Here is a 16040-nt window from a genome sequence, read left to right as displayed (position 1 = left end):
GAAGAACACATTACTCAGCTCCTCCGGGGCTTCTCCATCAATAAAAACTGGCTTCACACCTCCAACCTGCCAGCCTCCTCCCCATCTCCACCGGAGCTCACGGTGACGTCTCAGGCGCACGGCACACAGGCATTTCTAGATACCCACGGTGTGTGCGAGGCAGCCCTGTCGCCACGAGCTTACTCAGCATGGAGGCGTCATCATCCGAATCCACGAGGAGCACGTGGAACCCCCGCGTGGGGACTCACGAGGGAGGTGCTAGGGGGTTGCCACAGAAAAGAAACCTGCAAGGGCTGGGGGCGAAGGGGCTGCAAGGAGCAGCTGGAGCGCACCGGATAGTGAGGGGCCAGGCGCTCCGTGGGGAGGCTTCCAGGAGGGAGGCAGGGACAGGTGTGGATCGGCCCATCCCACTGGAAAGGCCTGCCCATTCTCCAAGAACAATGCAATGTTTGTAAAACTCAGGATGAGGCTGGGGGTGGTGGCGCACGCCCGTGATCCCAGAACTTTGGGAGGCCGAGGCGGGGGGATGACCTGAGGTGAGGAGTTTGAGACCATCCTGGCCAACGTGGTGAAACCCCATCTCTATTAAAAATACAAGAGAATTAGCTGGACGTGTTGGCGTGTGCCTGTAATCCCAGCTACTCGGGAGGCTGTGGCTGGAGAATCTCCTGAACCTAAGAGGTGGATGTTGCAGTGAGCTGAGATCAGACCACTGCACTCCAGCCCGGGGGACAGAAAAAATAAAAATTAAAAAGAGCTCAGGATGAGCCTGACTCACGATGACAGAAGGAGCAATCAGGGAGGCAATGTTAGCTGTTATGGGCTGCGTTACATCCCCCACCAACCACCACCAAATTCATAGGTCGAAATCCTAACCTCCAGGACCTCTGAATGTGACTGTATGAAAAAGGTGACGAAGTTGAAGTAGACTTGAAGGTAAGAAAAAAAAAAAAAGAAGTTTAAAAAAGAAAAAGAAAAAGAAAAAAAAAGAGGTGACAAAGTTAAAACGAGGTCATGACCTTGCACCCTAGTATGACTGGTGTCCTTATCAGAAAAGGAGATGAGGACTGCAGACACACAGAGAAGACCACGTGAGGACACAGGGAGAAGACATCAGCAAGACAAGGACAGTGGCCTTAGGAGAAACCGACCCTGCCCACATCTTCGGACTTCCAGCCTCCAGACTATGAGAAAATCAATTTCTGTTGTTTAAGCCCAGTCCGTGGTACTTTGTTATGGCAGCCCTAGCAAACTATACAGTAGCATTAAAATATGATCCCAACAACTGGTCTTCTTTTAAGAATCTTACAACAAAATTACTATCATTTTCATTTCACAACTATTTTGGCTGCCTGGGAAGCAGACGTAATGGCATCTACTTATTCAAGTTTATTTCAGAGCTGCTGCTCCCTGTTTATCCTTTCTCCTGGTCTTCCCTAATTCTGTTCCCACTGTGTATTCCGTGCCTTTTCCTGAAATGCTGCTGCTCTGGGTTCGTTAGCTGTCTTTTGTTTCTGTTGCTGGCTGACAAACTTAACACCTGCGACAAAGCTGAATTGACGTTTTTAAATAACTAATGCAATTCAAAAAACTGCAGCTAAAGGATATTTAGTTTTTACATTCATGTGTCTTCACAAACCCACGAAAATCTTCAGATTGTAGAAACTTACCCTTTCTAAGTCATCAAGCTTATTCTCTTGCCTTTAAGCCAGACCTCTCTCTCTTTAAACTACCTTAGGAAATGAGAATTTCTCCTATTTAAAAAGTAATTCCAGGGAGGGAGATTCCACAACTTTCCTGAGCAAGACATTACAAGTCTTATTGGATGAGTCAAGTAATCCAACACCCAACTCAGGACTGTGCCTGACTCAGCCAGGCGGGACTTTCTTATTTCTCTCCTTCGAAATGATGCAATAATTTGCAGTGGAAGACTACACCAGAAGAAAACAGCAAACGGGGACTGTGATGAGTCCTTTATATAATGGTGGCAGTTGTGTTTAGGGGAGGTACTATGCAGGTATGTCTGTATTGGTATAGAATATGCGATTTCCATCATCGTTCATGCACATTTAACTTAAGAAACTGAGATGAAAGAGTGAAATAAAGAACACGGGAGGAGAAATAATGTGCAGAACACAATTTGGACTAATGCAGAGAAAAATGAGACCAAGAGCATCGAGGGACAGGCCGGAAAGAAGTACCAGAATGCTTGGCCAGTGTTGCATAGCTGAGGACAACAAGCTTCAGTACAGCAGTAGGGTGGCTGTGAATGGAAGACCTTCTTGATGGGATGGCTTCCCTTGAAAGGGACTCATGCCTGTTAGAACCATGTTCTGGTCATTGACTCCTTTAACCAACATTCACGGAATGTCGGTTAGGTACCAGAAATTGTGTTGAACATAATACAGGTCAGGGAAGGCTCTGTGTTAATGTCTTCATCTGGACTTAGGAAAAGAGGTGGAAGAAGGTGAGGAGGAGAAGGTGAAGGAGGAGGAAGAGGACGGAGAGAAACCTTTTCTGTATGTTTGGTATTTCACATGATGCAGTTCAGGTTCCTTGGGAAACAGAATCTGAGATTCTGAGATGTGCCTGCAGGATATTCACTGGGGAACACTCTCGGACATCTACGAGAGGGAGAAAGGGAGCAGGGCTGAAGCGGGGAGGCTAAGAGCTGTGCAGTTGCATGGAATCAGCTGATCCCCTGAGAAGCTCTGAGCTAAGCTGTTCCTTCAGAGCCGTCCTGGAGTGCAGCCTTTGCCCCCCCATATTGAATGCCAGTTATTGCATGCAGCAACCCCAGGCAGGGGCCTAAACTGTGGTGGAGGCAGCTCCCTTCTGCTGAGTGCAATTCCGGGAGGGAGCTCAGCTTTGCACCATCAGCAGCCAACACTTTCTGATTGCTTGGGGCTGAGTACCTCAGAGCTGGGGAGGTATGAGGATCTGGGTGCCTTATCGAAGTATCCACTACGCATGAGAAAACTGAGGCACAGAGAAGGCAGGCAACTCACTCAAAATCACACAGCAAGTCAGCACAGCCAGCGTTCTGGCTTCAGAAGGCAGGCCTTCAATCACTCATCTCTATACTGCATCCAAAGAACCTACCAAAATGCTGTCATAGTTGCTCAATAACTTGCAGCCACTTTATTTCGGGTGCTGGTGGTGACTGTCACCTAGTTCTATCAGTCCTTACCCTTTCAGCTATTGAAGCACGTCTTTGTGAGGCAGAAATAGTCAAGTGTATTTCTGACTCCATTGAGCTTAAGAGTGCTATAGTTTACTTAAGTTTTGTCCCCCAAGTGTTGAAGTGGGTGCCATGCTATACATTCAACCCCATCTTCTCACTGTTCACAAGCTGCCTTGGAGTTTAGACCCATCGAGGCCTCCCAGGTCCTTTGTTCCCCCAGCCCTGGGCCAGCATCCCCGAAGACCTATGTGGTATTGCCGCTGTTGTCAAGAGAAATTTAGGGTGATGACAATGGAGCTGCCTGGGGCTTGGGCAACTAATGAAAAGGGAGGGAAAGGTCACGCTTCTGTTGTTGAAGGGAGTGTCAGGGATGCGGGGAGGGAGGGGCCCGCTCAGAATCTCCCCTGGAGATCCCAGTTATGCGGCCCCACCCCAACAATGTTTCAAAAGGAAGTTCATCTTTAAAAAGAGGAAACCCTGCCGGGCACGGTGGCTCAAGCCTGTAATCCCAGCACTTTTGGAGGCCGAGGCGGGTGGATCACGAGGTCAAGAGATCGAGACCATCCTGGTCAACATGATGAAACCCCGTCTCTACTAAAAATACAAAACATTAGCTGGGCATGGTGGCGCGTACCTGTAATCCCAGCTACTCAGGAGGCTGAGGCAGGAGAATTGCTTGAATATGGGAGGCAAAGGTTGTAGTGAGCTGAGATGGTGCCACTGCACTCCAGCCTGGGCAACAGAGTCAGACTACTCCGTCCCCCCCAAAAAATAAAAAATAAATAAAAAAAAAAAGAGGAAACCCTAATAAACTGAGTGAATTCTGCAAGCCAGCTTATGGCTGCTGAGCCGTGCCCTAACCCCCACTAGCTCATATTCCCTGGGATCAGGGACAGTCCCTAGATGGAACTGGAGTGGATAGAGAGCAAGGGGCACAACATTTGTGGAGGACTCAGGCATTGGATGGTCTGAGCCAACCTGAGCAGCCTGAGGACACGCCCGGCACTGCCTTGTCTCCATGCCCAGCCTCTGGGGTTCCCCACTCTGCAGGGCTGGCTGCTTTCTGCTGGAGCTTGCAGACTCTACCACCAGGACTGCCTGGTGCCTGTGGGCAGCTACAGCAGGGAGAGCAGTGGCTCGACAGTGGTTCTTTCCAGCTGGGAAGACGGGACATGCAGCTCAGGGAGGGAGAAACAGCAGCCATGAAAGGTAAGGGGGTGAAAGACTCCTGCTGACCTTCATCTACCACCAACCTAGGTGCTCAGTGAGGAGACTGATGTTCTACTAAATCACCCTTCTGCATCACCATCTCTACCCAGAGAAGTCCCCTCCCCATCTTCTCTCCCCACCGTCCACCGCCTAACACCATGCTGATGTCTTTCTAAGCGCCTCCCACCTGTTGGATCATTTATTCCTCATGGCGGTCCTATGGTTAAGTACTATTTTTATTTCTATTTGACAAATGTGGAAATGGAAGACACAAAGAAGTGCCTAGCCCAAGATCTCAGGGCCAGTAAGCAGTAGGACTGAGGTACCAACCCAGAGAGCCACGCCCAAAGATGGCAATTATAACCATTGTGAGACACTGCCTCTCCCTCCCAGCAGGGAATCAGTGGCCCCTTCTCTGAGGCCAGTTTCCTCTCTAATTAGGCAGAGTCTCCTATCTGTCCTCTCCTACCTTTATTCTCCTTAGTCAGAAATGATGGGTCACCCCGACCAATTCTCAGTGGCACCTTAGCCACTACCACCAATCCCGGGAGTAACTCAGAGCATCTCCTGTCTGCCTCCCCTTCGAGTCCCCTGGGATAGCTTCAAGGGGAACTGGGGCAATGCTCACAATGCCGACTAGCACCAACGTGGGCTTTGCTCTTACCAAGGGGACACAATTGATACTAAGCCAATTAGAAATTCAAGCTGTTTACAAGGAGGCGTGTAAATTTTCTAGCAAGCAGGATTGGATACTAACTTCCCCAAACTGAGGAAAAACAAAATATAAGAATGTGACAGCAAGTTGTGAGACTTTTATGACTTAATAAACACAACCATCAATTGATTAGTCATGAATAAACACTAATCATTAGGAAACACAACCATTAATCAGCCTATGAGATCTCAAGAGCTAGACATTTTCAGGTCCAATTTCACCTTAAGCAACATATTTGAAATCTATCATTAAATTGATCCTCTGAAATACACTCAACCCATCTTTACCAGTTGGGAAGCATTTCGTTAAGTTACGCTTTCAAGATGACTCCTAATGGAGCTCAGAAAGAAGAAAATCACCACAGGTAGCCCCTGTCAGCTTATTGATGAGGGCCAGAAGATACCAGAAGGGGTAGACTGCTCTAGGGTGCAGAAAGGCTGAGGTCAAGTCAACATACCAAGTGGTAGCTTTTTATTATGTGAGTATCCTGTACCACCCACTGTGCTGAATTCAAGGTAGAAATATAGACAGTTAGGGTTGGCAAGGACCTAGGAGGAAAAAACTCCTGTTTTAGAGCCAAAGTTTGATTGGAATGTTAAGACTCACGTGGCAGGGAGAGAGGACGGAGTGAGAAAACAATACTGTACATAAATCAGCAGAGACCGAGAGATGCTGGGAAAATCAGAGAAAGGAAAAGGAAATTTGGGCTGCAGTTTACCAGCAAAGATTTGGGGGGAGTATATGTGATTCCCAGTGTTCTATGAAGGAAGCAATGTGGAGAGCGGTAAGTAGGCCTTTCTTTTAAGGATAGAAACACTACTGGGCAGAGAAGTGACAGCAGGAAGCCCAGGGACCAATACTGGTAAGATGCAGTTGTTTCTGCAGAAGAGGCCAGCCTTCTGGGGAGAGGGAACATGAAAGGCTGGTTGGGCAGGTGAGCTCCTTGACATTGGGTCCATGAGGCAGGAGGTTGCTGGCCGCTGTGGTTTCCTGAGCAGCAGACCACGCTTCTAGATACAGGTCCTGGTATGAAAAAACAAACCAAAACCAGTGCTTTGAGAAGATTAATTTGGAATCTGAGTGGCTGGATCGGACCATGAGAGGACAGTAAAGAGTTCATGTGGTCATTCCGGTATGTCTAATAAGAGCCTGGATTGGGAGAGACGGTAAGCTTGAAGAAGAAGGGATGAAGTTAGTAGAAGGAAAAACTAATAGGATTTGGTAGCTGATCACTCAGGGAAGGAAAATTAGGATTAACACTCAGAAATGATAGTGTCATTGACGAGATAAGAGACTTTCCTCACTCTTGGAAAATGAGGGCTCTTGGAAATGTAAGTGAACTAGAATTTTAAAAAAAGTCAGGATCAGTTTTGTGTCTGTGTGTGTATACGAAGAATTAAGGGAGCTGGTTAATGAGTGTGGTGATAAATCTATTTTTAGCTGTACATAGTGTAAGGTAGAACATTCATATTGGAATTGAATTTGATTAGGAAATCAGTCCTGACTACAGACACACCTCCCTTTTAGTTGACTGTTTTTCATAGAAAGCCAATAGAGACACAAATCTTGGGTTTGTGGGTGTGTGTGTGTGTGTGTGTGGTTGCTGTTATTGTTGTGGTTTACTGTGGTACTCTTAGTTCTACAAAAAGCATTTTTTGTTTTGTTTCTGTTTGTTTTTTTTTTAAATAAAATTCCCTGATTGAAACAAACAGTCACCTTGAAATTTTCAAACATACTAGAGCTGTGTTCAGGGTTCCAGGTCCCTTCAGCCCTCTTTGATTTGAACTATGGCCACTTCCACCTCCTTAGCATTTCAGAGTGTCACAATTTCTAACCACATACATTAATTATCTGCTTGTGAAATAAGGATTATGATTCTGAAATCAGATGTTTATGTGGCACCCAAGATTTTAGTCAAAAACCTCAAACGTTAATTCACATTCCCAAATGATTCCCCATTCTTAGCTTTTAACTTGAAAAGTTTTTTTTTTTAACCTATCCCTCAAATATTTTTTGTAATCTGCTTTCCTCCCATTGATTCACACTTCATCAGAATGCAGTCAGCCGAGTTAGGAAGACAAGAAAGGATTAAGTCATAAGATTGGTTTTTAAATAGTTGAAAATGTGTATTTGCCATTCAGTTGGGTGATCTGTCCTTTAAGATGGAGACTGAACCTATAAAAAATTGAGGTGGGGGCTGAACATGGCAAAATGTGTTTGCTTTTCTTAGATAAATCTGTTAGTCTGTGTGTGCTGTAAAATGGCATTATTCCTTCATTGGAAATTACACTTCCTACACAACATACGCCACTCTGCCTTCTCCTCACAGACTTCCCCAAGCAAAGTTCAAAATGCCTCCTGCATTTGTAGTTAATCCCACAGTGAAACCATTAGCATGGTCCCCTCTTTGAACTCATCTGAAAAGCGCTCCGAGATTTTTTTTTTTTCTTCAAGAGAGCATTTAGCAATGAGCCAGCACAGAAACGTAACTATAGATAATTTCCAAATTGGGTTTATCAGAGCAAAGAGTTGAGTAAATGAAAAACCCAAAACTCATAAATGGTGAAGAAGGAAGACAAACAATGAAATTGTGTATTTAATAAAATCGAAGGTGATGTGTGTAGCAGCACTGATATGCTAGAGAAATGGATCGGTTCCTGGTACGGCCATATGGACTTACCATATTAAGCAGCGTCATGTATTTCCACTTGCCACCATTTGCAAAGATTTTGGATTTCACTTCGTCTGTTTCATCCTGTGCGATGTAATAATTGAGGAAAATATACCAGCTCAGAACAAGGAAGTGGTATATGCATGTAAAAGTCTTCGTCATGGCTAGTGCTGACCAGGGCACTGTGGATGTCTTGAGTGGCTTCTGGTGTCCTTCCGTGGGTCACAGCTGGAGTCCTACAAGCCAGAGAGCTGTGAACCACACCCCTCTGGGACTGAGAGTTCCAATGAATTTGGAATTTTGCTCTCTTTAAGCTCCTTTCCTGATCAACTTCCGAGGCAGGATTACTGCTGGTTTTCAGATGACTGCATTTATAGATAATCTGTAGATTTGCATAAAGTTCACCATGTAGACTTGAGAAGGGCAGGTAGCAATTCAAGAGCTGCACATGAAACTGTCTGACTAGGGCACTGGGGCAGGGGCATGGTTAAATGAAATACCAGGAAAATCTAAGGAAATACTGCCATGGCCGTCTTCTCTTTTCTTCTCGTTTAGGCATAACAAAGAAGTTGCAACCTTATCTTTTGAGAAAAGGGGGAGCAGGTTGATAAACCAGATTATGGGTGTGCTTAGGGCATGCACAGTGTAAAGCCTACAACAACCTTTGATCCTCCAGGGAGCAGCTCCAGTGATTTCTTTTTCGTTTTGCTTTTTTTTTTTTTTTTTTTTTTTTTTTAATGTTTTGTATCTATACCCTAGAGAACCAAAAGTAACCTGGGGCTGTCCCAGGCACTCCATTTGCATAGGCATTTCTGTGCCGTGGGAGGGAAGAAGCAGCATAGGAGGAGATCTGTGGCTACGACCACAACATACCTGGCTTTAGACATTGCTAGGAGAGGGTAAGGGTCCCTGCTCTGCCATGAATAAGATGAGCCATGGCTGGGCTAGGCAGAGTGCAGGACTGGGCTCTGACTTAGGCTCCACAGAAGGGGGCTGAGGAGTAACTGGAAGTGGATGCCTTATGACATTGCCAGCTTGTTTCCCTGGGCAACTGACTCTGAGGGGTGAGCAAATCCCTCGCAGAAAGACTCCTGACACAGTTATGTAAATCTGTAATTGGTGCTTTTCAGTGACTTAACCAGGGCTTAAAAGTCCTAGGAGAAAGAACTGTAGGCTGGACAAGGAGGACAAAACAAAAAACAAAACCACCTCCTAAGAGTCGACAGACTCCCAACATCAGGAATGGGAGATGGGGGGACAGCAAACTGAGCTTGCCATGGAGGTCTGCATCGTAACCATGTTTGCATATGTTCGGGCTGCTATAACATCTCGTAAACTGGGAAGCTTAGGAACAACAGAAATTTATTTCTCAGTTCTGGAGGCTGGAAGTCCAAGATCAAGGTGCTGACAGAGTGCCTGGTGTTTAATGAGGGTCAGTTTCCTGGTTCCTAAATAGTGCCCTCTGGCTCAGTCCTCGTGTGGTAGAAGGGGCAGACAAGCTCCCTGGGGCCTCTTTTATAAGGACCTAATTACCTCCCAGAGCTCCCCACTCCTAATACCATCACCCCAGGAGTTAGGATTTCAACACAGGAATTTGCAAGGAACACAAACATAGCAGACCATAGCAAACCATTCCCAAAGGACAGCGGGATCTGGGAAATGGGTACATAAAACTGTACAAAACTCCACAGCCTGGGCTAAATTGCACATAATAACAGAAGCTAATACTTTTATAGTACTTACTGTTTGCTAAGCATTGTTCCAGTTGCTTTACACATATTAGCTGATTAACACTCTAAAAAACATTATTGAGGTAAGTATTATTATGTATTAAGTACCTTTTCAGATGAGGAAATTGAAGTCTGGTCTGCTGAAAGGATGTGTTCAACACTTCGTAAGAGGCAGAGCTGCAATCTGAACTCAGCCAGTGTGATGGTTAACATTAAGTCTCACCTCGATAGAAGGATGCAAAGTACTGTTCCTGGGTGTGTCTATGAGGGTGTTGCCAAAGGAGATCAACGGTTGAGTCAGTGGATTGGGAGAAGAAAACTCACCCTCAATCTGGGTTGGCGCCTTCTAATCAGCTGCCAGCAGAGATAAGATAAAGCAGGCAGAGGAATGTGGAAGGACGAGCCTTGCTGAGTCTTCCGGCCTCCATCTTTCTCCTGTGCTCTCAGGATGCTTCCTGCCCTTGAACATCGGACTCCAAGCTCTTCAGCTTTTGGACTCCTAGACGTATACCAGTGGTTGGCCAGGGGCTTTCGGGCCTTTGGCCACAAACTGAAGGCTGTGCTGTTGGCTTCCCTAATTTTGAGGTTTTGAGGACTGATTGACCTCTGGCTTCCTTGCTCCTCAACTTGCAGACAGCCTACTGTTGTGATTGTGTGTCAGTTCTCCTTAATAAATTCCCTTTCATAAATACATACATCCTGTTAGTTCTGTCCCTCTAGAGAACCCTAATACAACCAGCGTACCCACAGGAACAATGTGGCTCTTCACACTCTTGGACTCCTGCTTTGGTATCCCTCCTCTCCCTACCGAGTCCCTTTTATTCTCTCCTCCCGTCAGAAAATTTTCTCAGAAAGGGATTAGATATGTTTTGAAACTTGGTGCACATATGAAGGATTGTGCTATGTCTCCTAGACTTTCACTTTGGACAGCATTGTAGATTTAGTGGTTTTATTCCTTTATACAAAAAGTCTCAAGCCTAAGTCTGCAGATGGGTAAGGACAGAGGCAAAGGTGGGAAAGAAGGGGAGACAAAGACCCAAATCTCTGAAATGTGTGTGTCCAAACCTGGATACTGGCCTTTCACCACCTACATGGTTTTTTTCTCTGCATCATCCTCAATGACCACAGATGAGGCCTCTCATAAATATTGATAAAATTATTTAAATTTATTTGTAAGAGTTTTAGTGTTTTACATTAGGATCCAATGAATTGTTAGCATTTTAATAAATAATAACATGTAACATATGTATTTAAGGATTTTATAAATAACATGTATTAATATTTTAATAAATATTAAATATTTAAATATTAATAGTAATTTAATAAAATATTATTTTAATATATAACATGTATATAAGTATTTAATAATTACATGTAATAGATGCATATGAGAATTACATTATGAATTAAGGATTATGAAATAATTTTATTTCTTAATTCAATATCTGCATTTTCTTATAAAACTTATCACAAAATTGTTGCCAGTAAAAAATCTACATTGCAACCATATTCACATCATAATTTGTGTTCCTGGTCGAATAACCAGGTACATTTTCATGAAGCAGCCTGACCACCTGTCCCCCACCATGAGACCAGACAGAGCTTTGGAGAGCAATGAATGTCACCTCTTAACTACACGTTACAAACGAATACACACTACGCATGCTGTTTGCCTGCCTTTCTCCTCTCTCCTAGTATCTGGAGGCTTCACATCATCTCCAAAAGAAGTATGAAATAATTGTTCAAAAACTTTATAAAAATCTAACTAATTTATTTTACACAGGAAATTTTAAACATTTAACAAGCATATTTCATACTTTGATTTGGTTACTACATAGGCCACCTGGTTACTAAGAGTGACTTTCTTTGAAACTCTCTGCCCCCTGGGAGTCTGCAACATGATTCTTTAATTTCACAGATATTTATTAAGCAACGACTATTTGCCAGGCACCTGCTGGGCCCCGGGGGATTCCCCGAGGAAGAGGAGAGATAAAATTCCCCACCCTCATGGAGGTTATGTTCTAGTAGGAAAAATAGACATTAAGCAACAACAAAAACTGGTGTTAATTTATAATTAAGGCAACTTCTGTAAAGGACAAACACAGCGGACTTATTAGAGGGGATGGCAGTATCAGGCCTGGTGTGGGTAGGGCGTCAGGGAAGCTGGACCTGAGGAAGCCACATGTGAGCAAGGCTTATCCTTCCAACATGCTCTTGCTGTTCTCACTCGGTTTCATGATCTCTTCTTCCTTTGCCGGCTCCTTCTGTGCTGGCGTTCCCCAGAGAGCTAGTCCAACTCACTGTCCGTCTCCCACCACATACTCACCCTAGTGATTTTATCCATTATCATAATTTCTACCACTGCCTTCTAGTTTATGACCAGAAATTTTATTTATTTTTTATTTATTTATTTTTTGAGACGGAGTCTTGCTCTGTCACCAGGCTGGAGCACAGTGGCACAGTCTCGGCTCACTGCAATCTCTGCCTCCTGGGTTCAAGCAATTCTTCTGCCTCAGCCTCCCAAGTAACTGGGACTACAGGCACGTGCCAAATGCCCTGCTAATTTTTGTATTTTTAGTAGAGACGAGGTTTCACCATGTTGACCAGGATGGTCTTGATCTCTTGACCTTGTGATCCACCCGCCTCAGCCTCCCAAAGTGCTGGGATTACAGGTGTGAGCCACTGGGCTCGGCCGACCACAAATTTTATACCTCTAGTCCAGGCCCTCTCCCCATTCCCACCAAGCTTCAAACACATGTTTGACTACTGGTTGGAATCTCCTGAAGGAGACAGACACACCTCAAACTACATGAGTCTAAAACGAGCTCACTGCCTTCTGCCAAGCCCGGCTTTTCTTCTATAGTTTCTGTCTTGTGACCATGGCCTCCCCATCCACCTGGGAGCTTCCTGTGTCTCCCCTTTTTTCACTCCTCGAATCCAATTAACCACCAAATCCTGCCAAGCTCCTTTCCCACATCAGGGTCGAATCAGTCCCTTTCTTTCCATCCCTTCAACAACTGCCCTCGTTCCAGTGGTCTCCATCTCTTGCCACCACCATAGCAACTGTCTCCTCGCTGGTTTTCCTGAATCTAGTTTGATGCCTCAGCTCCGTTCTTCACAAGGTCAGCGAGTGATTCTCTCCAAAATGCCACATCCCCCACCAGCTCACGTCCCTTTACTGCATCAGCATCACCCACAGCATTACATCCAAGTTTCATAACGTTTCATAACCTGCCCACTCCCCACTGGCTCTCTCCAGCCTCCTGTGGCACCCCACATTGGATGTCATTCCAACAACACTGCACTGACAGAGCTTCGCACCCACACCTGGCAATGCCACATGCCCGCACCTTTACTCCTACTGTCGCCTCTCTCTGATGTCTCCTCTTAACATATCTTTGACTGGTTCTGTTATAACCTGTGGGTCAGGATGGCCAGGGGTAGACCTGTGTTAATTTGATTTAAATAATTATAAGCTTGCTTGGCTCAGAGTACTCTGAAGTATCCGCACTGAACTAAACTATATTATTGGTGCAGTTAATTAGAAATCAAATGGCAACAGGCCTAAGGTAAAGACCATCCGAGAGCGCGGTAACACTGGGGAACACCGAGGGGTGGTTGCAGAGCAGGCAATACTGCTCTGGTCCCAGGAATGCCTTCTCAACATGGACTGCATGAGGGCGACGTAGAGGGCTTATGCAAAGATCTCTGAGAAGGGAGGCGACCTCTGCTCACAAGATCTGGGAGGGTGTTTGCAGATGGGAGCTGGCAAGGAGGAGAAAAGCCTTGCAGGGCAGAGATCACGGAATGCCTCAGGCTCTGCCTAGGTTCTCGGAATATGGAGTGATTTTAATTGCTCTATGTCCTCAGTGCTGGGGAGATAAAAGCCCCTTATGCATTGGGTGTGGTCAGACCAGGTGGCTCCTCATCCCTATACTTCTGATGCAGCCGCACCCTAATAACAAAGGCAAGCTCAGAGTACTAGTTTAGCATGTCTTAGAAGAATCTTGAGTGCAGTTAAATGCTCAGAGCACTGTTCAGCGTGTCTTAGAAGGATCTCAAGTGCTCTCCACCCCGCTCTCTTACCTACTCCTTTGCCCTCCCCTTCCACGCCCGTAAGATCAATGAGATTGTGCAATTAATAAAAGCGTTTGGAGCCCAGAGCTCGTGGCTAACACGGTTCCCACGCTTGCGTTGTCCCCTGGACCCATGCTGTAACTTCTACTCTTGTGTCTCTGTCTTTATTTCCTTTTCTCAATCCCTCGTCACCACCGGGACTAAGGGCACCTATGTACGGGGTTGGGGCTGGCTCCCGACAGTAATCCTCATTTAAAATGCAGCTCAACAGCATTCCTTCTCCAGGAACCCTTCCTTGATAGCCATCTTACAACCTGGCCATCTTACACAGCCCCTCCTGTCTTCTCTAACCTGCTATGCATCATGATTAGGAACTAGTCTTTTTTATATGTCATTATCTTCTAGAGTTCGCAGATGATGTGCTTGAATTCCTAGAGCTTAGCATAGTGCTGGACACAGTAAGTACTTAACAAATATCTGCTGAATAAGAAAACAACCCAATTTTTAAAAAATGGGCAAAAGACCCACATAGACATCAAAAGAAGACATACAAATGGCCAACACGTACACAAAAAATGTTCGACATCACTAAACATCAGGGAAATGCAAATTAAAACCATAATGAGATATCACCTTACACTTATCAGAATGGCTGTTAACAAAAAAAAAAACAGAATATGGGGAGAAGGAACTGCATAAAAGAAAGGTTTTTACATTTTATGTAAAAAAAAAAAAAAAAAAGAGAGAGAGAGAAAACAAGTGTTGGCAAAGATGTGAAGAAAAGGTAATTCTGATATACTGATGGTGGGAAATAAATTAGCACAGATATCATGAAAACGGTATGAAGGTTCCTCAATAAATAAATGAAAAATAGAACTATAATATCATCCAGCAATTCCCCCACTGGGTATATATTCAAAGGAAAATGAATCAATATGTCAAAGAGACACCTGCACTCTCACAGCCATTCCAACACTCTTATTTATAACAGCCGTGACAGGGACTCACCTTAAGTGTTCATTGATGGATGAATGAATGAAGAAAATATGGTACAGATACATAGTGGCATAATACTTAGTCTTCAGATGGAAGGAAATTCTATTTGTGATAGCATAGATGAAACTGGAGGGTATTATGTTAAGTGAAATAGGCTAGACACAGAAAGACAAACACTCCTTGGGCTCACTTACATGTGCAATCTCAAGCAGAGAGTAGAGCCCAGGTCACCAGGGGCCTGGGGCGGAGGTGGGAGTGGGGGTTGGGAAAAGTTGGTCAAAGGATATAAAATTTCGGTTAGGAAGAATAAGTGTAAGAGATTTATTGTACAACATGGTGACTATAATTAATAACAGTGTATTGTATGCTTGAAAATTGCTAACAGAGTAGATTTTAAGTATTCTCGGCCAGGCATGGTGGCTCAACACCTGTAATCTTAACACTTGAAGAGGCCAAGGTGGGCGGATCACTTGAACCAAGGAGTTCGAGACCAGCCTGGGCAACATGGCAAGACCCAGTTTCTACTAAAAACACAAAAATTAGTTGGGTGTGGTGATGTGCACCTGTAGTCCCAGCTACTTGCGAGGCTGAGGTGGGAGGATTGCTTCAACATGGGAGGTAGAGGTTGCAGTGAGCTGACCTTATGCCACTGCACTCCAGCCTGGACAATAGAGCCAGACCTTGTCTTAAAAACAAAAAGTATCCTCACTACAAAAAGAGGATAAGTATGTCAGGTAATACATATGTTAATTAGCTTGAGTTAGCCATTCCACAATGCATACAGATTTCAACATATCATGTTGTACACCACAAATGTATACAATTTTTATTTGGCAGTTTAAAAAATAGGAAGAGTTATGAAAACATCTGCTGAATAAATGAATATGTGGAATACCAAGTGTACCAGTCTACCAAGCCTTACCCTAAAGCCGGCTCATTCATTAAAAACCTACTGTGTTCAACGTGTTTAGCTGCTGGGTTGTGGGTAAGAGGTGGAATAGAGAAATAAGTAAGGCAGCCTTAGCCCTGGAGAAACTCACTGCCAAGTGGCAGAGACAGGTATGTAAACAAAAAATTACAGCATGATGTGATAAGTACTATAATAGAGGCATGTATAAAGTTCTAATGGAGCCTAAATTATGCTGCACATTATTCTGTCATTCTAAATATATGAAAGATTGAGCTAATGATGAATGAATTGAGTAAGTCATGGGAAACTCCAGACACCATGCAGGAGAAGAGAAGGATGAAAGGGCCGGGCGCGGTGGCTCAAGCCTGTAATCCTAGCACTTTGGGAGGCCGAGGCGGGTGGATCACGAGGTCAAGAGATCGAGACCATCCTGGTCAACAAGGTGAAACCCCGTCTCTACTAAAACTACAAAAAATTAGCTTGGCATGGTGGCGCGTGCCTGTAATCCCAGCTACTCAGGAGGCTGAGGCAGGAGAATTGCCTGAACC

General features: G+C 44.8%; 1 protein-coding gene across 2 annotated transcripts in view; it reads right to left on the bottom strand.

Moving 5' to 3' along the window:
- Window positions 1–8780, bottom strand: part of LOC108302928 (androgen dependent TFPI regulating protein) — a 66765-nt gene extending 57985 nt beyond the window's left edge. Inside the window, exons 1-2 of one of the 2 annotated variants that reach the window (XM_037737829.1) lie at window positions 8653–8780; window positions 7789–8161 (exon numbers count right to left, since the gene is read on the bottom strand). In XM_037737829.1, coding sequence (XP_037593757.1) covers window positions 7789–7941 — 153 coding nt within the window. In that variant the 5' untranslated portion in view covers window positions 7942–8161; window positions 8653–8780. Of the gene's footprint in view, window positions 1–7788; window positions 8250–8652 lie in introns of those variants that run through there. The other variant, XM_017526662.2, reaches the window with a different exon arrangement.
- Window positions 8781–16040: the final 7260 nt, after the last annotated feature.

Source organism: Cebus imitator, unplaced genomic scaffold (assembly GCF_001604975.1).
Source record: "Cebus imitator isolate Cc_AM_T3 unplaced genomic scaffold, Cebus_imitator-1.0 Scaffold43, whole genome shotgun sequence".
Lineage (NCBI taxonomy): Eukaryota > Metazoa > Chordata > Mammalia > Primates > Cebidae > Cebus > Cebus imitator.
This window is presented reverse-complemented; position numbering and strand designations above follow the sequence as displayed.